An 18,937-nucleotide genomic window follows, 5' to 3' on the forward strand; every position below is an offset into this window, starting at 1 on the left:
AATTGATTGGAGAAAATGTTCCAGGAAGATGATAATGCTTTCGGGGGGAAATGGAACCGAGGGAAGTTTATACGCATTGTGTGGTTTATACTTCTTGTGGGACGGACAATGTTGGTGGCTGGAGCATTGACTGGATCATTAATGTATTGTGTATTAGTTTCAAATTAGTTGTGTCTCAATAGGTGAAAACTGGTGTTTATTTCAGCAAAGAGCTTCGTGATTATGGCAACGCAAACAAATGGATTATGGGTGGTGTTGCAATTGCCTTATGGTAAGTCTAGCAACAATTATTTCTAGTTTATTTACATGCAAAGGAAAAAAATTCAATTTTTCGATAGTTTTTTTTTTGTTTATTTGAGGCCAAAGTGGACTCAAGAAATAAGTTTAAACTCGTGTGTTAATAATTGTTAAGTCTGGCTTTTATTTGTAATAATAATTATTATTGAAGGATTGCTGCTTGTCCAGTATATGTGATCCTGATGTGCTATGAATCCTTGCGGTACAACACACCGATAAGTTTTCTGCTAATAATATCAATAGTAAGTCTTATAATCTGCTTTGAAAAGTATATATTTGTAAAATAAATTTATAGTGGACCATGTGGAGTGGTGCAGTGTTATGCATTGCAACAATAGAAGAAGACATGTTTTGGTTGCCAAGTCTAACAATAGCCATCGTGACGACAATTATAAGCGGTGCCTGCTTTTTCACATTTCTGGTGAGTACAAAACAATTTTTTGCAAAAAAAAACTCATCAATTTTCTTCGTCTGTAGCTGGATGTTGGCAACTGGTTCATGCATATCTTAAATATCCTTATCAATGGATGCATATTGATAGCTGTCTTGATGCATTTTTATCTCAGTGAGAAAACCGCGCTCATTCATCTCATCCTTACACCAATTTTGTATGTTATGTTCAGTGTGGTAAGTATCTAAGCAAAACTTAAGTTAAATTTACTTAAATTTACTTAAAACTCTTTTCAGGCGTGTGCTCTACAAACAATTCACTTATTACAAAACACCAACGACCTGGAACTGCAAAAGAACGATTATTTACTAGGATTGGTCCTGCTTGAAACCTATGCTGGTTCCTGTAGAAAATGCTGTCAAACAGAATAATAACAATGAATGCACAAATTTTATTTCGTAAGCAACATCTTTCATAAACATCCCGCGTTTTGACATCACATCTCACATTTAATACGTACATTGATATAAATATTGTTTTGTATCATCTTTATACCTAATTTTTATAGTAATAATAACCGCATAGTAGATTTGTGTGTATAATACATCGATATTTGCATTTTAATCCAAAGAAAAACGAACATTCTATTGTTGTATTCTTAAATTTTTAAAAATAGATGTTTTAGGTTGTTCCCGTTTTTTGGATCAAATCAAAATGGTACGTTTGCGACAACAGAAACAAATGTAACATTCAATAGACATCGAGTTAGTAACATTTAATCATCTGTAGCGTCTTTATAAGCTAAACATTTACTTGCATTAACAATTTTTTATTGGCTAATCAAAAATCAAAAGTCGATTGTTATTACACGAGGATAAACATAACAAAACGAATTGCAGAATTGTTACTGATATGACATATTTGTTTGGAACAGAAATTAGGTTATGTTTAGACATTACATTTAGTGAACACAATGTTTGTTTACTCATGTACGTTTCTGTTTTCCTTTTTATTCTCTCTACGATTACCGATGGTCCATTGAAATTTCATATCTAACGATTGTTCTACAAAGGAGGTTCTTATCCTAGCTATAAACCGTCATATTGGGATGTGTGACAGTAGCGCTTGTTTGGCCAAACATATCTTTTACATAGTTTGGGCGTTTTGGCCCGTTGCTTTGAAGGACCGTGGCTATGCGTCGATCTCGTGACATACCTCCATGTAATCCGGATGCAGCATGATATCCTTGATCATGTCCTTGAGCATTGTGTAACGGGGGAAGATTGGGTATAACTTGGAGTTCATGTAGTCCATCTGAAACATATGTGGGTTTATTATAATTATAGGTGTTTGGAGAGGATGATTGAGGGTACCTTCAATTCTCTGATCAAATTTCGCAGGCCTGTGTACTTTTTGAGCAGTCGGTAGAGATCGTTTGTCATTTGTGTGTTTTCTGCTTCGATTGTAGATGTGGTCATGTCTGAAACACAAAAAAACATTTTTTTGATATTTAAATTCTCAAAAAATTAAAAATTTTAAACCAAAAAGTTAGAGAATTAATTTCTTAAGAATTCAGTATATTTTTCATTGTTATGGAGGTAATATTTCTTAAGTTATTCCAAAAACTTCAATTTTTCTTGATTTTTCTGTTGTAATATACTGAAATAAAAATGTTTTCCTTCCCAAACCTTCATTTTTGATGCAACCACTCCCTGGTAAAACAAATACCTGCGTTTTTGTATTTTAAATAAATGAAACACGTTGCCTCGTGCAAACGAGCCAGCAGCAGCGAAATGAAAAACTTCAAGGACGACTTTCCGCAATTCTCCCGAGAGTTGGAAAGCATACACACTACCAACAGCGGGGCAGGGGACACGCAATGATACGCTGTGTAAATACGCACACACTCGACAGGGTGCGAAGCGGAGGAAAAAGGAAGCAAGACTTCATTATATTTGCTAGATTAAAAGACGAAGCATTTCCACATTTTCAGGATTTCACGATTTTCGTCGCATTGCTTGCGTTTGTAAATACAGGATGTAAAAAATCAAGCACTTGTATGTGTTATAACTTACTTTCGAGTCGATCAATGCGTTCCCGTTTGTCTTGCGCTTCTTCTGCAAGTTTCGCTGACGTTTTCACTCCCTCGCCGGACTTTTGCGTCTTTTCCATGATGGCGCACGCTCGCAGTACAAAAGCAGGCACGGTTTCCTGTTTCTCTTGTTTCGGAATATCCACGAGCGTCCAATACTGCGTTTCTAAGCGTATTACATCCTAAAGAGACAATATGCGAGTGTATAACCCCATCATCTTGATTAATTGAAGTGTACAATGATATCACTTACTTTGATCATAGCTTTCAGTAGTTTATATCGATGCAGGATATTGTTGACGGTCTTGCTGTCGTTGTATTTACCCATGAGACCGACGAGAGACTTCTTGGCAGTGTCGTAGGACTCGTCGAGGCGAATGCGTACCGCTCGCAAGCGCTCATTGGTCTCGATGACTTCTTCCTTTGTCTGCCCGCTGGCGGTGCCTTCGTCCTTCACATCGGCGACGATGCGGCGTACACTCTGCGTGAATTTACCAACGAGATTGGTTGAGCCTGCAATTAAAAACGTGCGATTAAAAACTCCGATAAGAAAATGAAGTGCGGACGCGGGAAGAAAAACGTCGCTTGGCGCGCGGCCAAGGCGTCAGGAAACGAACGCAGGGAGCAGAAAAAAGGATAATAGTTTCTGGAGAGAGGCGTGTGGTGAACGTTGACTTGTTGATCCTTACTTGTTGCTTGTAGCTTTCTTGTAAAGCTCTAGCAATTAGTTTTTATGAGTGGAGAAAAAAAAAACGCGACTAAAAAGTTAATAACTTTTCTTATCAAGTTAAAAAATAATACGATTTTATTTTGTATGAAATATTGTATTGGAAATAAACATTGACTTGGCTGATAACTTCATCTTTTGATAACTTGAATATTCCCACAGCATCTGTGCATAAATATTTATTCGAATTCAGTCGTCGTGCGAACGTGAATCGCTAAAAAAGGAACAAAACGTGATTGTTTGCTCGATTGTGCGAAGAAACGTGTTAAAAATCGTGTTGTACCATAAATAAATACATAAAATGTGCTACTCATCAAAAGACTTAATGATAATCATTAAACAATAAGCATTCACATTAATAACATGTCAAAGATGCAAGAAACCAGCAATCAATCAATCATGATGATTGCAAGAGATAACTACGCGCGTGACATTAAAACTCTAAAACAATAAAAATGTGTTAAAATGTTATAAAATTATTAGTTAGTAACAAATAAAAGGCTACCGAGATGAGAGCATCAAACAACATGATAATTGTACGAGTGTGCACAAGTTCATCATGATTGTTTGAATGCAATTACAACCCATGGATTCATGAATTGCTTCATCACTGTTTAACATGTAAGAAATTTTATTTTGTTTTTTTATTTTTTTTGTCTGTGATGTTGGATCAATGTCGAGATGAGTCCTCTACATCTTCATCATCATATAATATGCTCCTCGAGTTGTAAGTCTTCGCATTGTTGGGTACTTCATCCTTGGAATTTTGGAATTTCATCATCATCATTATCTTGATATCTACATTATGTAGCGCATCGTTTCGGTAGCGCAGGTTAAGATTAATTACTGGAACCATCTTTTACCACGTTCAACGATGCATCCTGATGCGTGAAACAACGTCTAATTTGTTCATCACGTAGTTTTATAGTTTTTTTAGAAAGAAAACAACGTTTAATCACGAGTATGTTTAATGCTCAGTCACGGTTCTTGAATGAAAGGTAAATAATTAATTATATCCTTATATATTTATTAAAGTTAGGTTAGGTAAGGTTATGTTGGTTGAGTTTATGTAAAATAATGTAAAAATGAAAATTTTCGCTTGTTTGAACGCGTTTTAAGCATCTGAGATCAAACGACTGACAGCAACTGTAATCGATTCGCAATAAATCTTAATCAAAACAGGCAACATGAATAATAATGCGGTGTGGGCAAAGCTTCTGGCGGTGGCATGCAATTTCAAATGCACACATCAGGGGGCGACTTTTGCCGACCACCCGCCGGAAAATTATCATTGAAATCACAAGCCCAGCGATGCGTCAAATGCTTCGATAGCGCTAAACGTGCATAAAGACAATTTTCAAGGATTTATACATCAAAAGATATCGATAAATGTAAAAAAATAACGACGTGAAGCGTTGTTAATGTCTTTCCAATATAAAATGTATAAAAAATGTTCAACGCTTCATCATATCTACACAAAAAGCAACACTTCAATGACATGAATAATCTCTAAACGATTGTTTAAGTTAATTACGTTTTAATTTTTATTGAACACGATAAACACAAAATAAATGATGTAAAAGTTGTTTGCAGTCAGCTTGTCTACACCACTTTCAATCGGTAATGTCTATACATAACAATACGTAGCTGTTGCGTGTTTGGTTAGTTAGTTGTTTGCTTGTTTGCTTGTTGACTTGCGCCGGTTGCTGGAGGAGGTGCTGATGATGTCGGTGCGATAATGTGAATTCGTTGTATGTACAACATTGAGTATGGGCAGTGATGCGGTGCGATCGGGGGATAGAGCTTGATTGGCGCGACTACATCATGCCAAGCTTTGATTGTATCGTCGAATGGTTCGCGAGGAAGGCACGCGGAGCATCGCCACCGCAAAGTGATAAATATTGTGAAGGAGAGAGTTGCTACAAGTGGGCGTTGTGTGTGCAAATTAGAAAAACGTAAGTACCAATTGAAAGAAATCACAAGTGTTAACAGAGCAATCATCGTAATCGTAAATCTACGTTTCATCACTTAGGCTTTTTAGCACCTCAATAAAATTTTCAAATTATTTGGTCTTTTTAATTATTATTAGCGTAATAATACATTAGATGAGTAAACAGTTGAGTGTTTGCTCATTTGGCGCGCCAAGGATAACTGAGATTTATCGAACTCGCCTTGGTCATGGTCTTATTTTACTGTGGGCGTAAATATTGAACTATCAAATTTCTTAAAGTGCTTGTAGCTACTAAATAAAAATAAAGTTAATAAAAGATTTTTTTATATCTGCAATGAAAATAAATGCAATGAACTCGATAGTTAAATGAGTAATGAAAGCATCATTGCGGTACTTTTATTTTTTGGAAAGCGTTGCATTGACATTTTATTTCTGGGTCACTTGCAATCGTCCATTGAATTCAATGAGAACCGAGTGAAACCACAAAATGACTTTTAATTCAACGGGATTCCCGTGTCTGTAAAATTCAACCGCATTAACTGTAAATATAAATATCTTAAATATTATATCAGTGGTTAAGTTAAAACTGATTTATTTGTTTTTATTATATCCGGAATGATGATTTCAACAGTAATTTGTGTTAAAAACGTTATTCTAACCTAATTTTACATTAATTTAATGCCTTTTTGAGGTTATGTTATTGTATAAGTTATATTTACTTGATTTTTTTTAGGTTAAACACGCACATTTACTAAGAATAATTTAATACTGCATTACTAATTGTTTAAACGTTAAGCAATTACTAATAACAATAATAATGAATAGTTTAAATGCAAATTGGTTTATCCTAGTCAAGCAATTACGTATTAGCAGCGTCAGTGTTACAATCCGAGTCACGTTCGTCCGATTGTGTACCGAAAAAGAAGTACAACTCGAGGAACAATGAAGATTACGAGACAATAATAAATCTCTTGCTTTGTGTCCACGCCGCGATTGCTTTAATTTAGCAGTATATCCACGTCTGCACGGATTAAGTCAGAGGCAAACCTTGAATTGTTCTTTGTCTGCCGCCGGGTCACGACGCAAACAAGTCAAACAAAAAATAAAATAAAATAAAATACAATATAGTAAAAGTAAATATCAATAGATTTACTCAACTATTCACATGTGAGAATATCAAATGATTTATTCTCTGCATGATTTAACTAAAATGTAATTACGAAATGAAATATTTTAGATTTTATTTACTCTTTGAGTAAAATTGAATTGCATGCTTCATTTCATATGTTTTATTGATGAAATTAATTGTATTGTTCCGAACTGTGCAGGCATTTTATGATTAAATTTATTTGTTTTCGAACATTGGCAATATTCCCAGTGCCTAGTTTGGTAATAATTTGTAAATTAAATGTTGCAGCATAGGTAGAACACTAAAAAATCAATAAAAACTTAGTTAACGAATCAATATCTACATTGACAGGCCAATAAGAATGAAAATGAGTTAATAACTAGGAAATGTTATGCAAATTTAAGCGAAGGCGAAGGTCAGAAACATTGACATTAGAATTCATAAACATCAATACCATCAACATCAACACGCGACTAAAAATGTAGACACAAACTAGAATTTTAATTATTAACTGCTTTATTAGTGATCATGTAGAGGATTATATGGAATCACTAAAATTAAACAATTTTCCTGATTTTACTGAATTTAACGCGCAGTTTATGAAAAAAATATTTTCCAATCATATGAAATCATATTTTTACGATGTGAAAGGTTTTGTGGAAATGCGCATGCGCAAACTCGACCCGTGACTAAAATTCGTGACTAAAGTACTTTACGCACGGCTTTGGCTATCCGTGTTTAAGTACCACTTTTTATGTCTCAAAACCGTGGTAAAACTGCCGTGGAAGTAAACAATTTTCCTGATAAAAGTCATCGCGTAGTTTATAAAATAATTATTTTTCAATCAACTTCCAAACGCAACAAGTTACATTGATAAATATTTCCTACACAATAATCCGTTAGAACTGTTTGACGTTGTAAAATATTTATTCGATTCAAAATTTTGTTTCCACGCCAGAATAATGATTTCCCCGAGTTTATTCATCCCAATTCTCATGCATGTCAAAAGTCTTTTCATCCGATGAAAATCCAGACAGATATGATTCAATTATTAATTGACATACATGAATAAAACGAGCAGCGATGAAACGTGAAGCGAAAAGTCCACCGCACATCGCTTTGCGCTGTTGTTACATCCATCATCATCCCGGCGACACGACTCACATTCACTGCTGCCACGCGTTTTCATGAAAGGTGCAATAAAGGCATGCACTAATAAACACCGAACATGGCCGACGTGATTATTTGCTGTTTGCGCCACGCACTTGTATTCGGGAAAGCATCGTTACGAAACGTGATATACTGTGCCTAGTTAATGCCAGTAAATATTCTACGTAAACGTCAATTTGGATGCAAATTATTTCGTTTAATTCTGTAATTTGAGTTTGCTTGTTACGTTTTTCAGCAAAAACTACTCAACCGATCATTATGAAAATTTGTATATATATTTTTAAGGGTATTGTGAAAAATATAGGACAATTTTTTTTCCAAAAAAACTTTTCAAAAATGTTTTATTTTAAATTTTAATATTTTTGTGTTTTACGATAGTGAATTTACAAAAAAAGTGTGTAAAATCTGTAACAACGCCTCATTATTCCCCCATCCAAGCAATTTTTTTATACACCATCCCTTTTATACTCTACGATGCTCCGGTTTCGTTCCCTGCGGGCGCTATCAACTCGCGCAGTTTATTGCCGCCGCGTCCATTCGGTCAGCCGCATTCGCCCGGCTGAAAAAAATCCACCCCGCGCCTGGGAGTTAATAAAACATCATTTTATCTTGTTCCCGGCACTCGCGGCCCCGCTGCGCGTTCAACTCTTGTTTGCCTTTGATACTGGGATATTTTCGGAAACCTCGTATCGGCCAAAAACGTGATCGGGACAAATCTACAAAATTTGCATCCAGATTAATCGTAATCATTACAAAACGAACCAGAGGATAAAAACAAAAATTAAAAACGTCAAATTAATTTAAGAATTTTTAGTTATTACCTATTATTATTGTCTTTTAATTAAATAATTATTAAAAAAAAGGCCAATAACTAGAATTTTCAACCAATTATCCGTTGTTTCTAGCTGATTCTTCAAACGCAAGTTAAGAATTGTTCCGCTTGACTGCTATTCATCAATAAAAGTGATTAAAATTCCTAGTCAATTAATATGTTGAGCCTAAAATCAATTAGATGATCACCACTGACATTTATTAACATGTCCAGCCAGCCGAGCAGATAATTATCTTCAATTAGCTGCGGATCGGTTCCGAGACATAGACATTCAGTGAATTCAGCGCGGCTGGCAAAGACAATGTGAGCGAATAACGGATGACAATCTGACATGAACATAATGATGATAATGACTGCGTACCAAAGCAAACCGGCAGAGATCAAACGCACTAGACGTGCGCAATTATCCCGAGGCGGCAATGCGACACACACGATGCCGCAGTTTAAATAAATAAATTAATTACAACCCGGAAAACACAAAGTCAAAACGTCAATAGTCGAGAAACACTCATTGTGTTGTCAATAACACCAAATAGTCATTTGCAATCATTCATAATTAAAAGATAAAAGATACCTATTGACTGAAAATTAATTAATTTTTGAATAAAATATGAGGTTATGTATTAATACTATATTAATACGTCACTTCCCAAATCAAGTGTTTCTGACGATAGATGGCGTTAATTTCATGCATTTATTGCCCGAATGACATTTTACACTTTTGTCATCTTGTTGCAACGTCTCATTACACAATAAACTCATTAAAGCTACTTTACGCCTTCACCTTTTAATTAAATAATTTGCACGTATCAAATACTCGACCATAAATTAGTTACCACTTGAGTAATTACTGATTGACTAATATAAAAGTGATCTGGCTTTTGCGTCAGCGATTTGAAGCCGTTCGGATAAACCAAGGGCGTCTTCTATGTTGACGCTTTAATGCGGTCACTGTGCTAGACAGACCGCCATTCCACGATTGTCCAAATATTTAATAACAATTACCACACATTTCGACTCAGCGGCGGTTTGAACGTCAACTTTGTGTATCATGTATCATAGTTTTTGCTCATTATATCCACTTGAAATTTGCAATACTTTCACGAAACCGGGCTCTTTTAATCGAAGTCATAAATCGTTGCTGAGCACCGGCTCAAGTGGGCTTTGCTCGGCGGGAGGACTTAAGCGACTAAATAATGGATTAACGTTAATAGTTCTGCAACACGCGCACTTTGTATTTATGCATAATTTATAAATTCAAAGAAAAGTATAGCTTCTTTGTTTACAGTGAATTTTATATGAAATTGATAGAGTTTTATGAAGAAAAAATGAAATTGGTATATTGTGTTGGTGCTAGTGCGTCAGTACGCAAATGGAATCAACTTTTGAGTGCGCCCAACAAAATTGCGTGGAAGTTATAGACGAGAGAAGATGTGAAATGCGAGTGACGGTTTTATTGCTTCATTCCTCAACTGTATTCACTATTCTTGTTTGTGTGAATTGACTCGGAAGTGCAAAGTATTACGAAATAAAAAATAAAAAATAGAAAAACAATTTTTTGCTTTTTTGGTGATAAAATTCTGCATTTATTACGAAAGTAAAAATGACATTTAACATTTCAGCACTTAAGATCACTTTAGATAAGTTCCAGTGTCTGCATACGAAATAATTTTTGAGCGCGGTTTGACGAGTAATTCTTTAATGCACTTTTCGTGTCCCCAATTAAATCGTTAGCTTCGAACGCTCCAGGGAGCCGGAGACACCAACCAGCACGAAGTGCTCTTTCCGCGTGTGTGACCCGGAAACACAAACAAAGGTGACATTCGACGTGCGATGCAACATTTAAACCACAAGGAAACCGGATGAAATCGTCCGAAAACTAAACTTTCCGAGGTGATTCCATCCCAGCTCTAAGCCCCTATTTCTATCCCGGAACAGACACAATTAAACTCTCGTAATTGAAATTTTTATTCGCCTAATGCCAAAATTTGAATTTTATAATTTGAAATTCTTTAAAATCTAAATTTCATGCGTGTTACGTGATGTGCAAGATGTGAGGCAAGGGTGGTGGCTGTTAATTAGTTTCGAAGCGTTCTGATGCGCGTCCTCATTGTGTCCTCAGCTTGGAGGGCTTGCAGCATATCGCTCATGAAACGGCGAAAACGTTTCGCAACGCGGCGCGCTGAAATTTCAGCGGTCGGCGGATGGCGGCGGCATGGGGCGCAGTCGTTACCGGTTAATTACGAAAAGCATTCCTGCCGAGCTCTTGCAATGTGAGGCGGCGGCTTTTCTATCATCGGAACTCGGGTGCTTGATTACGATTTCATGCGAGCTTTTATTTGCTTCATAGAATCGTTTAAATAATTGTCATGATATTCCAGCGATAAAATTATATAACTTTTAAATTTTACTTTATTTGTTAATTACATTAATTAACAAAAATTTATACAAATAACTGAATTTTTCATAAAAATGTTAAGATTTGATTTTTTTTTATTTTTTGATCACAAATTAAATTAAATTTAGTTTTGTAATGTTGAATCAATAAATAATTGGAAATATAGTCATTTTCAGACGTCGAAACTAAAATCCCAGCATCCGTGTACTTAAGATCCTGTAACAAAGTTGACTCACCAAACAAACACTCCCAAAACCCTAAAACTTATAAAATTTCTACACTTTTCTGTTTTATGAATGGATGACTCGACACACAATTCGCGGTAAATCCAAATATTAATATTGACGAATGGTTTCATGTCTAAATGTCCACAGATTGCTCCGGTGCGATAAATGAAAAAAACACGCGCAAGAAGCATTCGTTATGATTATGATGATGATTATTATTATTTATGGACGTCGTGACGTGCTGCGAGCGTGTGCATGTCGACGCCTCGGTTTAAATAATCCGCGGCGCGCACGTTTCGATTCAGTCGCGCGCCACTTTTCAATTTGTGTGCTTTGTCCGATCGTTTTCCTTCGTCGTGAGCATCGTCCGGCGAGCACTTTTCCACCCGATTTACGACGAAATACATTTTTCATCGGCAGGACGTAAGTTTTATCGTGCATTCAATTTTTCCAACGGTTAATAAATGTCTCTACGGCGTGCGTTGTGTTCTTAACGATAAGAGTGCGCATAAATTCTCAAAGCGATTGATTTTAATATAAATGTAGTGATATTAACAATTGCAATCGATAATAATTCTGATTGTGCTAAACGCTTGGACTTTTCGTCATTAGTTGAACTTTAAATTGAAGTGGATTATTTTTTGTATTCGCATTGTGCGCGCAAAGTTTCACATCGCGAAACGGAAAGACGCGATGAGGCAAACGGAACGAAATAAAAGTTAAAAGTACAATGGAAATTTAATTTTCTCTCTTTGCGTTTGCGTTCGCTTTCTTGCCGTCTATTTTCGGCAGTTAGGTCAACTTTATATTTAATCAAGTCTGGAAACTTTTACATTCCCTTAGCTTCGACAATTCAACGCAAAGGAGCCAGAAAATAATTTTATGAGTTGTGTTTTTTCAAGTGCTGGATAAACAATTTGTTTTTCAACAAATAAATTATTATTAAAATTATTTCAAATTCAATTCAGGAAGTCATTTGCAGCGGTGATTAGTAAATCTTTATTACACTGAATGAAATTAAGGTAAAACGAAATTAAATCCCATTCCTGATTTACAGGATGTTAGCGGCTGGGCGCAATATTCGAAAACATGACTTTCCCTCTGACTGGATTCTCGCGAGACAGGCCGTTGATTACATTTAACACGCGTGCTGCACACTAGTGCATGATGCAAACAAACAAATCCCGACAGGAAGGCGCACATAATGGCGTAATAACGCAATGGGAAACGAAATGCGCCAGTGGCGCACATTCGTCCCGGATGTAGGCGAAGGGTTTAGCGGTGGACGGCAGATTGTGAGTGTTCATGACGGCGGAAAATGGTTAAAACCGGTCACGATCGCAACACAAACAAAAACTAATTGTTTTTATATCAAAACCAACAAAAATATAACAAAATTGATATTTTAAAAGTGTTTCTAAGTACCTGGTAACTAAATATGTTAACCTGTGAACATTTGAAGGTATTAAGCCACTTGAGTTAAGCCCGTTGCGGGTATCAGGTGAAGTGGGCGTGGTGCTTGACAAACAGTAGCCGTCAACTCAAAGTACCCTGAGCTGCAAAGCAATATTTGCGCATGTTTTGTCAGCTTAACGCGAACAAAGCCAAGAGCGGGTGCAAAATTAAGCGGATTATTGACGTATAGTGCACTTCAAAGTGCGCTACGTGATTAGAACACCGAAAATCTTAGAATTTTACAATCGGTACCCAAAGTTAGTATAAATATAAACTTCTCGCTTATTTTAAGTCAGTTTTACTCTGATACTTGAAGTGTGAGGACAACAAAATAAGTTTGAAAATTTTTGCTCAAAATTTTCAAGCGTTATTCTTGTTGATTATCATGTAAGTTTCAAATTATTCCGGATTTAATAAATTCATATCGTGTTACGTAATTGTTAATAAATGTTCTTTTTTTTTGTTTTTTGCAGAATGAAGGTGTCGAATCACACGCTGTTGCTGTTTGCCGGTTGCTTGCTGTTGGCTGTGCTGACGGAGCGCGTCGCTCACGCTGCCCCCGATCAATACGATGCGCGTCACGGCACGCCACCGCCGCCAACGCCGCCGTCATCCCCGCGCCGCGAAGCAACAGATCATTCGCGCTCGCACTCAAACGTGCCCGAATTAAATGCAAATCCCGATCGCAATCATGATAACGACCGAGTTAAGCTATTACTGATTGCCGATACGGCATCAAAGGATCACGATCACCATCAGCACCACCAGACCAATGAACTTGGCGAGATGCAAGTTGGTTGTGGTCATGGACTCTTTGAGATTGTCCCAGCGCCCAAACACAAGAAAAAAATGATTAGAAAGAGGTCAATTGAAAAGATGAAGGAACGGAAGAGAAGGAACTACCATAGCACGTTCACCGTCTGGCAACCCCCGGTGTATCAACTGACTAGGCCGTATGTCATCCCTGTGTGGGGTGCACAAGGTCAACAGCATCCGATTTATTTCCCACCGCAGCCGATACAACCGGATTTATTAGGTGATCCCAGGAAAAGTTATCTCCCTCCAAAGGGTTATCTACCACCAACGAGGTCAACCACGATTGGGTTCGATGATGATGACTATGAAGATGTCTCCAGTGCACATGGCAATGATGGGAATATTAACTTGGATAATCGCAATAATTTTGATGATGCCCCAATTTGGGACATTGAACCACCAATTCGCACAACACCAGCACCACCCAAACGTACCAGACGTCCAGGGGTCCGAACAACCACATTCCCACCATTAGTTCATCGTAGTGAGAACAACACTAGACCTAACCTCAATGCAGGTACAGGCGTTGGTAACTCTTTGAGGCCTGTGCAGAATCGTCCCAACTTGGTTGAAGTGCCCAATTTCCGACCATCTCAAGGAGGTACTCAATTCGGAGGCATTCCAAGACCTACTCCAGCGCCAACTCAACCGTCGAGAGCACAACCAAGTAGATGCGTTTGGGCAATCATCTCGTGCTGTCAGGGCAACAACCAGAACATCAGCTACAGTTGCTTTGAGCAGTTGGGGTGCACCGGGGCGTTTTGGGATAAGAGTCCGTGCGATAGTGACTTCGCCAAGGCGGCTGTAGACATCGCTCTGCAGTACTACTCACAGAAATAATCAAGAAATTCTTTACGTTTTATTGTAGTTTTTGATTATTTGCTATCACCACGAAGAGAGTTAGTAACGAAACAAAAATCCGTGACAATATGACTTCATTACTGTGATATTTGTTTAATATGTAATTATTGTGTAACATATCTCTTCGTATTGTTTGTTTAATTTATTGTTTATTGTGTGTGACACAGTTCCAGTGAGCTGATGAGTATTTTTCCGTTTAATAAATATTTTTAACTTTTACACCAAGCATATCAACATTGACATCTTGGAAAAACGTGGAAGATCCTGAGGTGAAATGGTTTTTCCTCCCCTCATTCTCAAGGGTGCTTTTATCAACTCGATATGACGCTGTCAGATGTGATCAGACTAATCCTCACCATCACCAAAGCAAAAAAAAAAAACTCGAAATTATTTGAAAGAAAACATTTTTTTCTGATTTTTGATTTCAATTAAATTCTACGCAAAGTTGAATATCTGTTGATGACGTTTTACGCTGTGTGGAACCAACATGTCTTCTTCCTCTTGCTGATAAGAACATTTGAATTGTTGAATGCCAAAATTGGAATATCAAGCTGCAGCGGTAGCGTCAGCGAGCCGGAAAACGGAAAACCGTCGGGCGCGCACACGCGTTTATGCAAATATTATGCGCGAGCATAGCGGAATAAAGAACTATAAATTTACTTCGGGCGCGTGCGCGTACAAACAAACCGACAACATTCTCTCAACTATTATCTAACTTTGCGCACCGGAATATGCCATTCACACAAATGATAAAACTGTTATTTTAACAAATATCTAATATGTCAGAGTTTAGAAGACGTAGTGATTTTATAGAAAATCCCGCGCAGAGATTTTGGATCCAGTAGATATTTCCCGGCTGAATATGGCGGCTTTCAAATATCTCTTTTGGCTGAGATAGGTAAGTGAGAATATACGAGAAAGTCGTCCGCGTGTGACAGCCATCCGCGTGTCGTGCCGGGAAGCGAAACACGTTCTTTTCAATTTGCATATATACGGTGCGTGGCTTGCCACCATTTCGTCGTTTACGTCCTCGGAAATGTTTTTCGGCGAGGCTTTCAAGGCTTTTCACACGTTTTTATACACGTTTTATGCGTTTTTACACTTTGAAGCTACAAATTTCACAATGCTCCAGCAAAAAACACAAAAAATTTAAATATTTTCTTTCTGAAAAAATTAACACCTTCATTTGTTGTAACACTAATGTCACAAGTAGTTGATCAGGATGCGGGTGGAATTGTGGGGCACTGGTTCTACATAGACTGCGGAGGCTGGTTTGCAGCTTACCGCAAGCGGGGAATTGCTCGCAAAGACGAAGGAATTGGAATTGCATGTCGGTTTTCGCCCGCTCTCCGCGGCTCGTTTTCTTTGATAGGATTACCGCGCGTCTGAGCTAAACAAGTAATTTCGAACGGCCTCGACCCTCACACAAACCATCCAACATATCCGACGACTCAATCACCCTGAGGATAGTAACATATTCTGTTTGTGACTATCATCATCGTTTTAAAACTATTTAATGACATAAATTGCACAAAGCGGAAATAAATTAAAATTATCCAAGAGTAGTTTATTGGTAAATTAGTTTTTGTAAAAGAATTCAATCAATTTTCATTATTTTTAAATGTCCCGCAAGAGGCTAACGCCTGATGGGTTTTCAAAGCCGAGGTAATAATTTTCCATTATGGACATCATTATTGCGCTCGTTTGCTTCCGTTTTTCCGCAGCGAAGCACTGTGATGAAGTATCGACACTAACGAAAATCTACGGCGCTTTATTTTTGTGTACCGATGCTTCTACAACATCATTACGGAATAACTCCACGAAACATTAAAAACAGACGCCAGACAAAAAATAAAAGAAAACTCTTTTACGTGACAAGTTAGGTTAATGTGAGCTTTCGTCTACTCACCGCTTTCAGCGCGCTGCGGCGTTCGCTTGTCCCCCTTTCCCATAACGGAAAATCACCTGAAACGAGAAATCATTGATATTCATTGTATTACACTGCTTCGATATTTCCTATTAAATGACGGTATAATAATTTAATTTGTATCGCCGCCAGCTGGGGAGCAATAAAACTGTCGTTGTGTGTTTTTCGAGAATTTACGATTTCATATTGCGGCGAGTGCTTTCATACAGATACTTTTATTACAATGTTTATTCACTCGGAAAACAATTACAAGCACAATTAATTACGCGCCGGTCATAAATCAAATTGCGAATGGGGCTTCTTATAGCCGAGCAAGACCGCGCAAAAAGTTCAATTAATTTGTGTAATGTGGATTTATGTTAATGGCAGATGAATGTTTGTCCTTTCGCGTTTATTGTCCACTCTAGTTGGGGGTGGCATATTGGGCCGGACGATGCTGTAACGGACTAAAGAGACAACAAAACTTTTGTGGCGTTTTTGTGGCGTGTTGGAGACTCATCGCACTCACGTACTGAACTTTTGCAATTTGCCGGAAAGGACAAGCGCAAAACCCAATGGGACGCGGAGGACATTAACTTGAAAACACGGGTCATGCATCGCCTGCCAGAATCACTCAGTGAGATGACAAGTAAATGTTTATTATTACAAAAAAATTCATCGTTTTTATTTTTTTAAATTTTTTGCAATTTAAACATAAAATACAACATTTTCAAAGTCAAGGGTTATGTTAACTAATAGCGTCTACTTTGTAGCATGTTTAAAACACACTGAAAACATTTATTTCAAAGGTTTGCAAAGCGTAAATTATCTATGTGGTTTTAGCATCCTTTTCCGAAAAAATGACTGAAGAGCTTAACACGTATCAGACACCCACACAAAGATGCCGACAGGGTGGAAATCTGAAAAGAAGTTGTGAGAAAATGCGCGTGGACAAAATGGAAAAAATGCTTGAGAAAGTGAAATGTGAAAAATGAGGGTCGACAGAAATACCCACTAGTGAAACATATTGAAAGGACAAGCGGCACAAAAAAAAGTTGCAAACGTATGGAAGCAGGACGGAATGTAGAAAAAGTAAGAAATGCTGAAATGGAGAACAAAAGCTTTGAGTGAATGTTACAGCAGCAATTGAAAGGAAACAAACAAAAAGTGAACAGAAAAGAAGTTATAAATAGCGGCGTATTCATCAGAATCAAAGGATAATTTGTTAACAAGCTAAATTGCACACAGCAAATACGGAATCATTGTGATTTAACATAATATATATTTATTTATTGAAAATATTGTCATTACGAATTTGTAAATTAAATTAAATTAAATTGGTTATTATTTTAGTTTAATACTAATCCAAATAGAAACTTAAGTTAATAATAATGGAATGGGTTTCAAAGAGTAATTTGTATGCGGTTATTGCGGCTAATATTATACTAATATTACTGTTAGCTCTTAATTACTAATCGCCAGTAAATACAATTTGATGTGGTTGATTGTAATTATTTCGCATAACTTCATTAATAATCCTCTGAATTCTCCAAGCTTTAAATCAAAATTAATTTGATTTAATCTTAATTAAAACTTTATTAAACCTTGCATCGTGTGAGTTTATTTCTTTTTTGTTTTTTGTTTAATACTATTAGTTTTCACACATGTTGTAAGCTTTTAAGCTTTTAGCCGATGGTAGGCATTGGTGGTGGTTTCAGTAGAACGAGTGAGTAACGAGCAGAGCAAGGAAAATTTAATTACACCGCGTCGAGGCGAATGGGCGCAAAATTTTCCTAGTCGTGCATATATCAACCCTCTGGCCTGAATGCGAAAGCTTCAAAAGCTCGCGGAAGTAACGTGACGCTTTCGCCGCCGCCGTCGCTGCAGCTTGACACTTGTCAACTTTTAATTAATTAATTTTTCTTAAGTCTCAAAGACCACTGGAGGAGGAAATCAGGAAAAAATTATTTTATCATCCCCCATGCGCAAAATCTAGCCCATTTATTTTGTTTGATCAATATATCCCCACTCACCTTAAGTTACAATTTGCAATCCACTATTTAACAATTTATTAAGCGTATAATTAACAAAATTATGTGAAAATATTTTATTTTTTTATATTTGGAAAAATTTTAAACGGCTAATAATAAAATATCACTTTATTTTGAAGAGGGGTAAATGTCACGCTACGATTTGGTAAATGTCGAACGATCGCAATTCGCGTCGCGCGCTTTGGTTGCTTCTGCCGGCAGGACGAGGCGAAGGACTAACAATTCGCTATCAGCGGCCGGTCGAACAGGACGAACGAAACCCTGTTGCGCAGGATACTCGGAGGGCAACAGCTGGAAAACTTGGTTTTCACGATTCCAGCGACATCTAGATGAAAATCTTTGTATTCAATTTAGTTTTCCTTACGTTCTGATCCTGTGATACAGTTTTCTTAAAAATAGAATTAAGGATAATACTAGATTTCTATCAAATTTATTTAGGGATTTTTTTTTGTTCAGAAATTTAACTTTAGTTGAAATTTTTTGTTAGAAACAAAAATTTCATTCACATAAATTTTACTGAGTAACATACTTAAGTAATACTTTCAATTTTGCTAATCGTATGTAAACGAATTCCTAAATATCGTGGATATGTAGATATGTGCTGAACGTGTTTTTTAATCGTGATTATCGTGCA

General features: G+C 36.9%; 3 protein-coding genes across 6 annotated transcripts; 2 read left to right on the forward strand and 1 right to left on the reverse strand.

Annotated features, from left to right (window-relative positions):
• Positions 1-6: 6 nt before the first annotated feature.
• Positions 7-1,277, forward strand: LOC135790499 (uncharacterized). 2 transcript variants are annotated; one of them, XM_065300728.1, is made up of 6 exons: positions 7-143; positions 206-271; positions 449-539; positions 593-718; positions 775-924; positions 985-1,277. In XM_065300728.1, the coding sequence occupies exons 1-6, from the start codon at positions 16-18 to the stop codon at positions 1,117-1,119; spliced, it is 696 nt and encodes a 231-aa protein (XP_065156800.1). In that variant the 5' UTR covers positions 7-15; the 3' UTR covers positions 1,120-1,277. The 2 variants fall into 2 exon arrangements, with proteins under 2 accessions (XP_065156800.1, XP_065156801.1); XM_065300729.1 differs by having other exon boundaries at positions 18-150.
• On the reverse strand, positions 1,120-18,541 carry LOC135790498 (uncharacterized). Its single transcript, XM_065300727.1, has 6 exons — positions 18,286-18,541; positions 16,256-16,311; positions 3,034-3,293; positions 2,764-2,962; positions 2,062-2,168; positions 1,120-2,002 (listed from the first exon to the last, which is right to left on the reverse strand). Exons 2-6 carry the CDS (start codon positions 16,296-16,298, stop codon positions 1,880-1,882), a joined length of 732 nt encoding a protein of 243 aa, XP_065156799.1. The 5' UTR covers positions 16,299-16,311; positions 18,286-18,541; the 3' UTR covers positions 1,120-1,879.
• On the forward strand, positions 3,709-14,565 carry hdly (hadley). Of its 3 annotated transcripts, none has more exons than XM_065300719.1 (2): positions 3,709-4,128; positions 13,143-14,565. In XM_065300719.1, exon 2 carries the CDS (start codon positions 13,144-13,146, stop codon positions 14,323-14,325), a length of 1,182 nt encoding a protein of 393 aa, XP_065156791.1. In that variant the 5' UTR covers positions 3,709-4,128; position 13,143; the 3' UTR covers positions 14,326-14,565. The 3 variants fall into 3 exon arrangements, with proteins under 3 accessions (XP_065156791.1, XP_065156790.1, XP_065156792.1); XM_065300718.1 differs by lacking the exon at positions 3,709-4,128 and adding an exon at positions 5,209-5,462; XM_065300720.1 differs by lacking the exon at positions 3,709-4,128 and adding an exon at positions 12,943-13,056.
• Positions 18,542-18,937: the final 396 nt, after the last annotated feature.

Source organism: Atheta coriaria, unplaced genomic scaffold (genome assembly GCF_025399875.1).
Source record: "Atheta coriaria isolate IRGN ID8LTWV9N9 unplaced genomic scaffold, Caltech_Dcor_3.1 hic_scaffold_4_pilon, whole genome shotgun sequence".
In the NCBI taxonomy this organism is placed as follows: Eukaryota; Metazoa; Arthropoda; class Insecta; order Coleoptera; family Staphylinidae; genus Dalotia; species Dalotia coriaria.

Excerpts from the sequence above, each read along its gene's own strand:
- LOC135790499 (XM_065300728.1), top strand. The coding sequence starts at position 16 with ATGTTCCAGGAAGATGATAATGCTTTCGGGGGGAAATGGAACCGAGGG. Across the intron at positions 272-448 it reads GGTGTTGCAATTGCCTTATG|GATTGCTGCTTGTCCAGTAT; the intron begins GTAAGTCTAGCA and ends TTATTATTGAAG. Across the intron at positions 719-774 it reads CCTGCTTTTTCACATTTCTG|CTGGATGTTGGCAACTGGTT; the intron begins GTGAGTACAAAA and ends CTTCGTCTGTAG.
- hdly (XM_065300718.1), top strand. The coding sequence starts at position 5,287 with ATGCGGTGCGATCGGGGGATAGAGCTTGATTGGCGCGACTACATCATG. Across the intron at positions 5,463-13,142 it reads TGTGTGCAAATTAGAAAAAC|AATGAAGGTGTCGAATCACA; the intron begins GTAAGTACCAAT and ends TGTTTTTTGCAG.
- LOC135790498 (XM_065300727.1), bottom strand. The coding sequence starts at position 16,298 with ATGGGAAAGGGGGACAAGCGAACGCCGCAGCGCGCTGAAAGCG. Across the intron at positions 3,294-16,255 it reads GCCGCAGCGCGCTGAAAGCG|GCTCAACCAATCTCGTTGGT; the intron begins GTGAGTAGACGA and ends TTTTAATTGCAG. Across the intron at positions 2,169-2,763 it reads ACGCATTGATCGACTCGAAA|ACATGACCACATCTACAATC; the intron begins GTAAGTTATAAC and ends TTTGTGTTTCAG.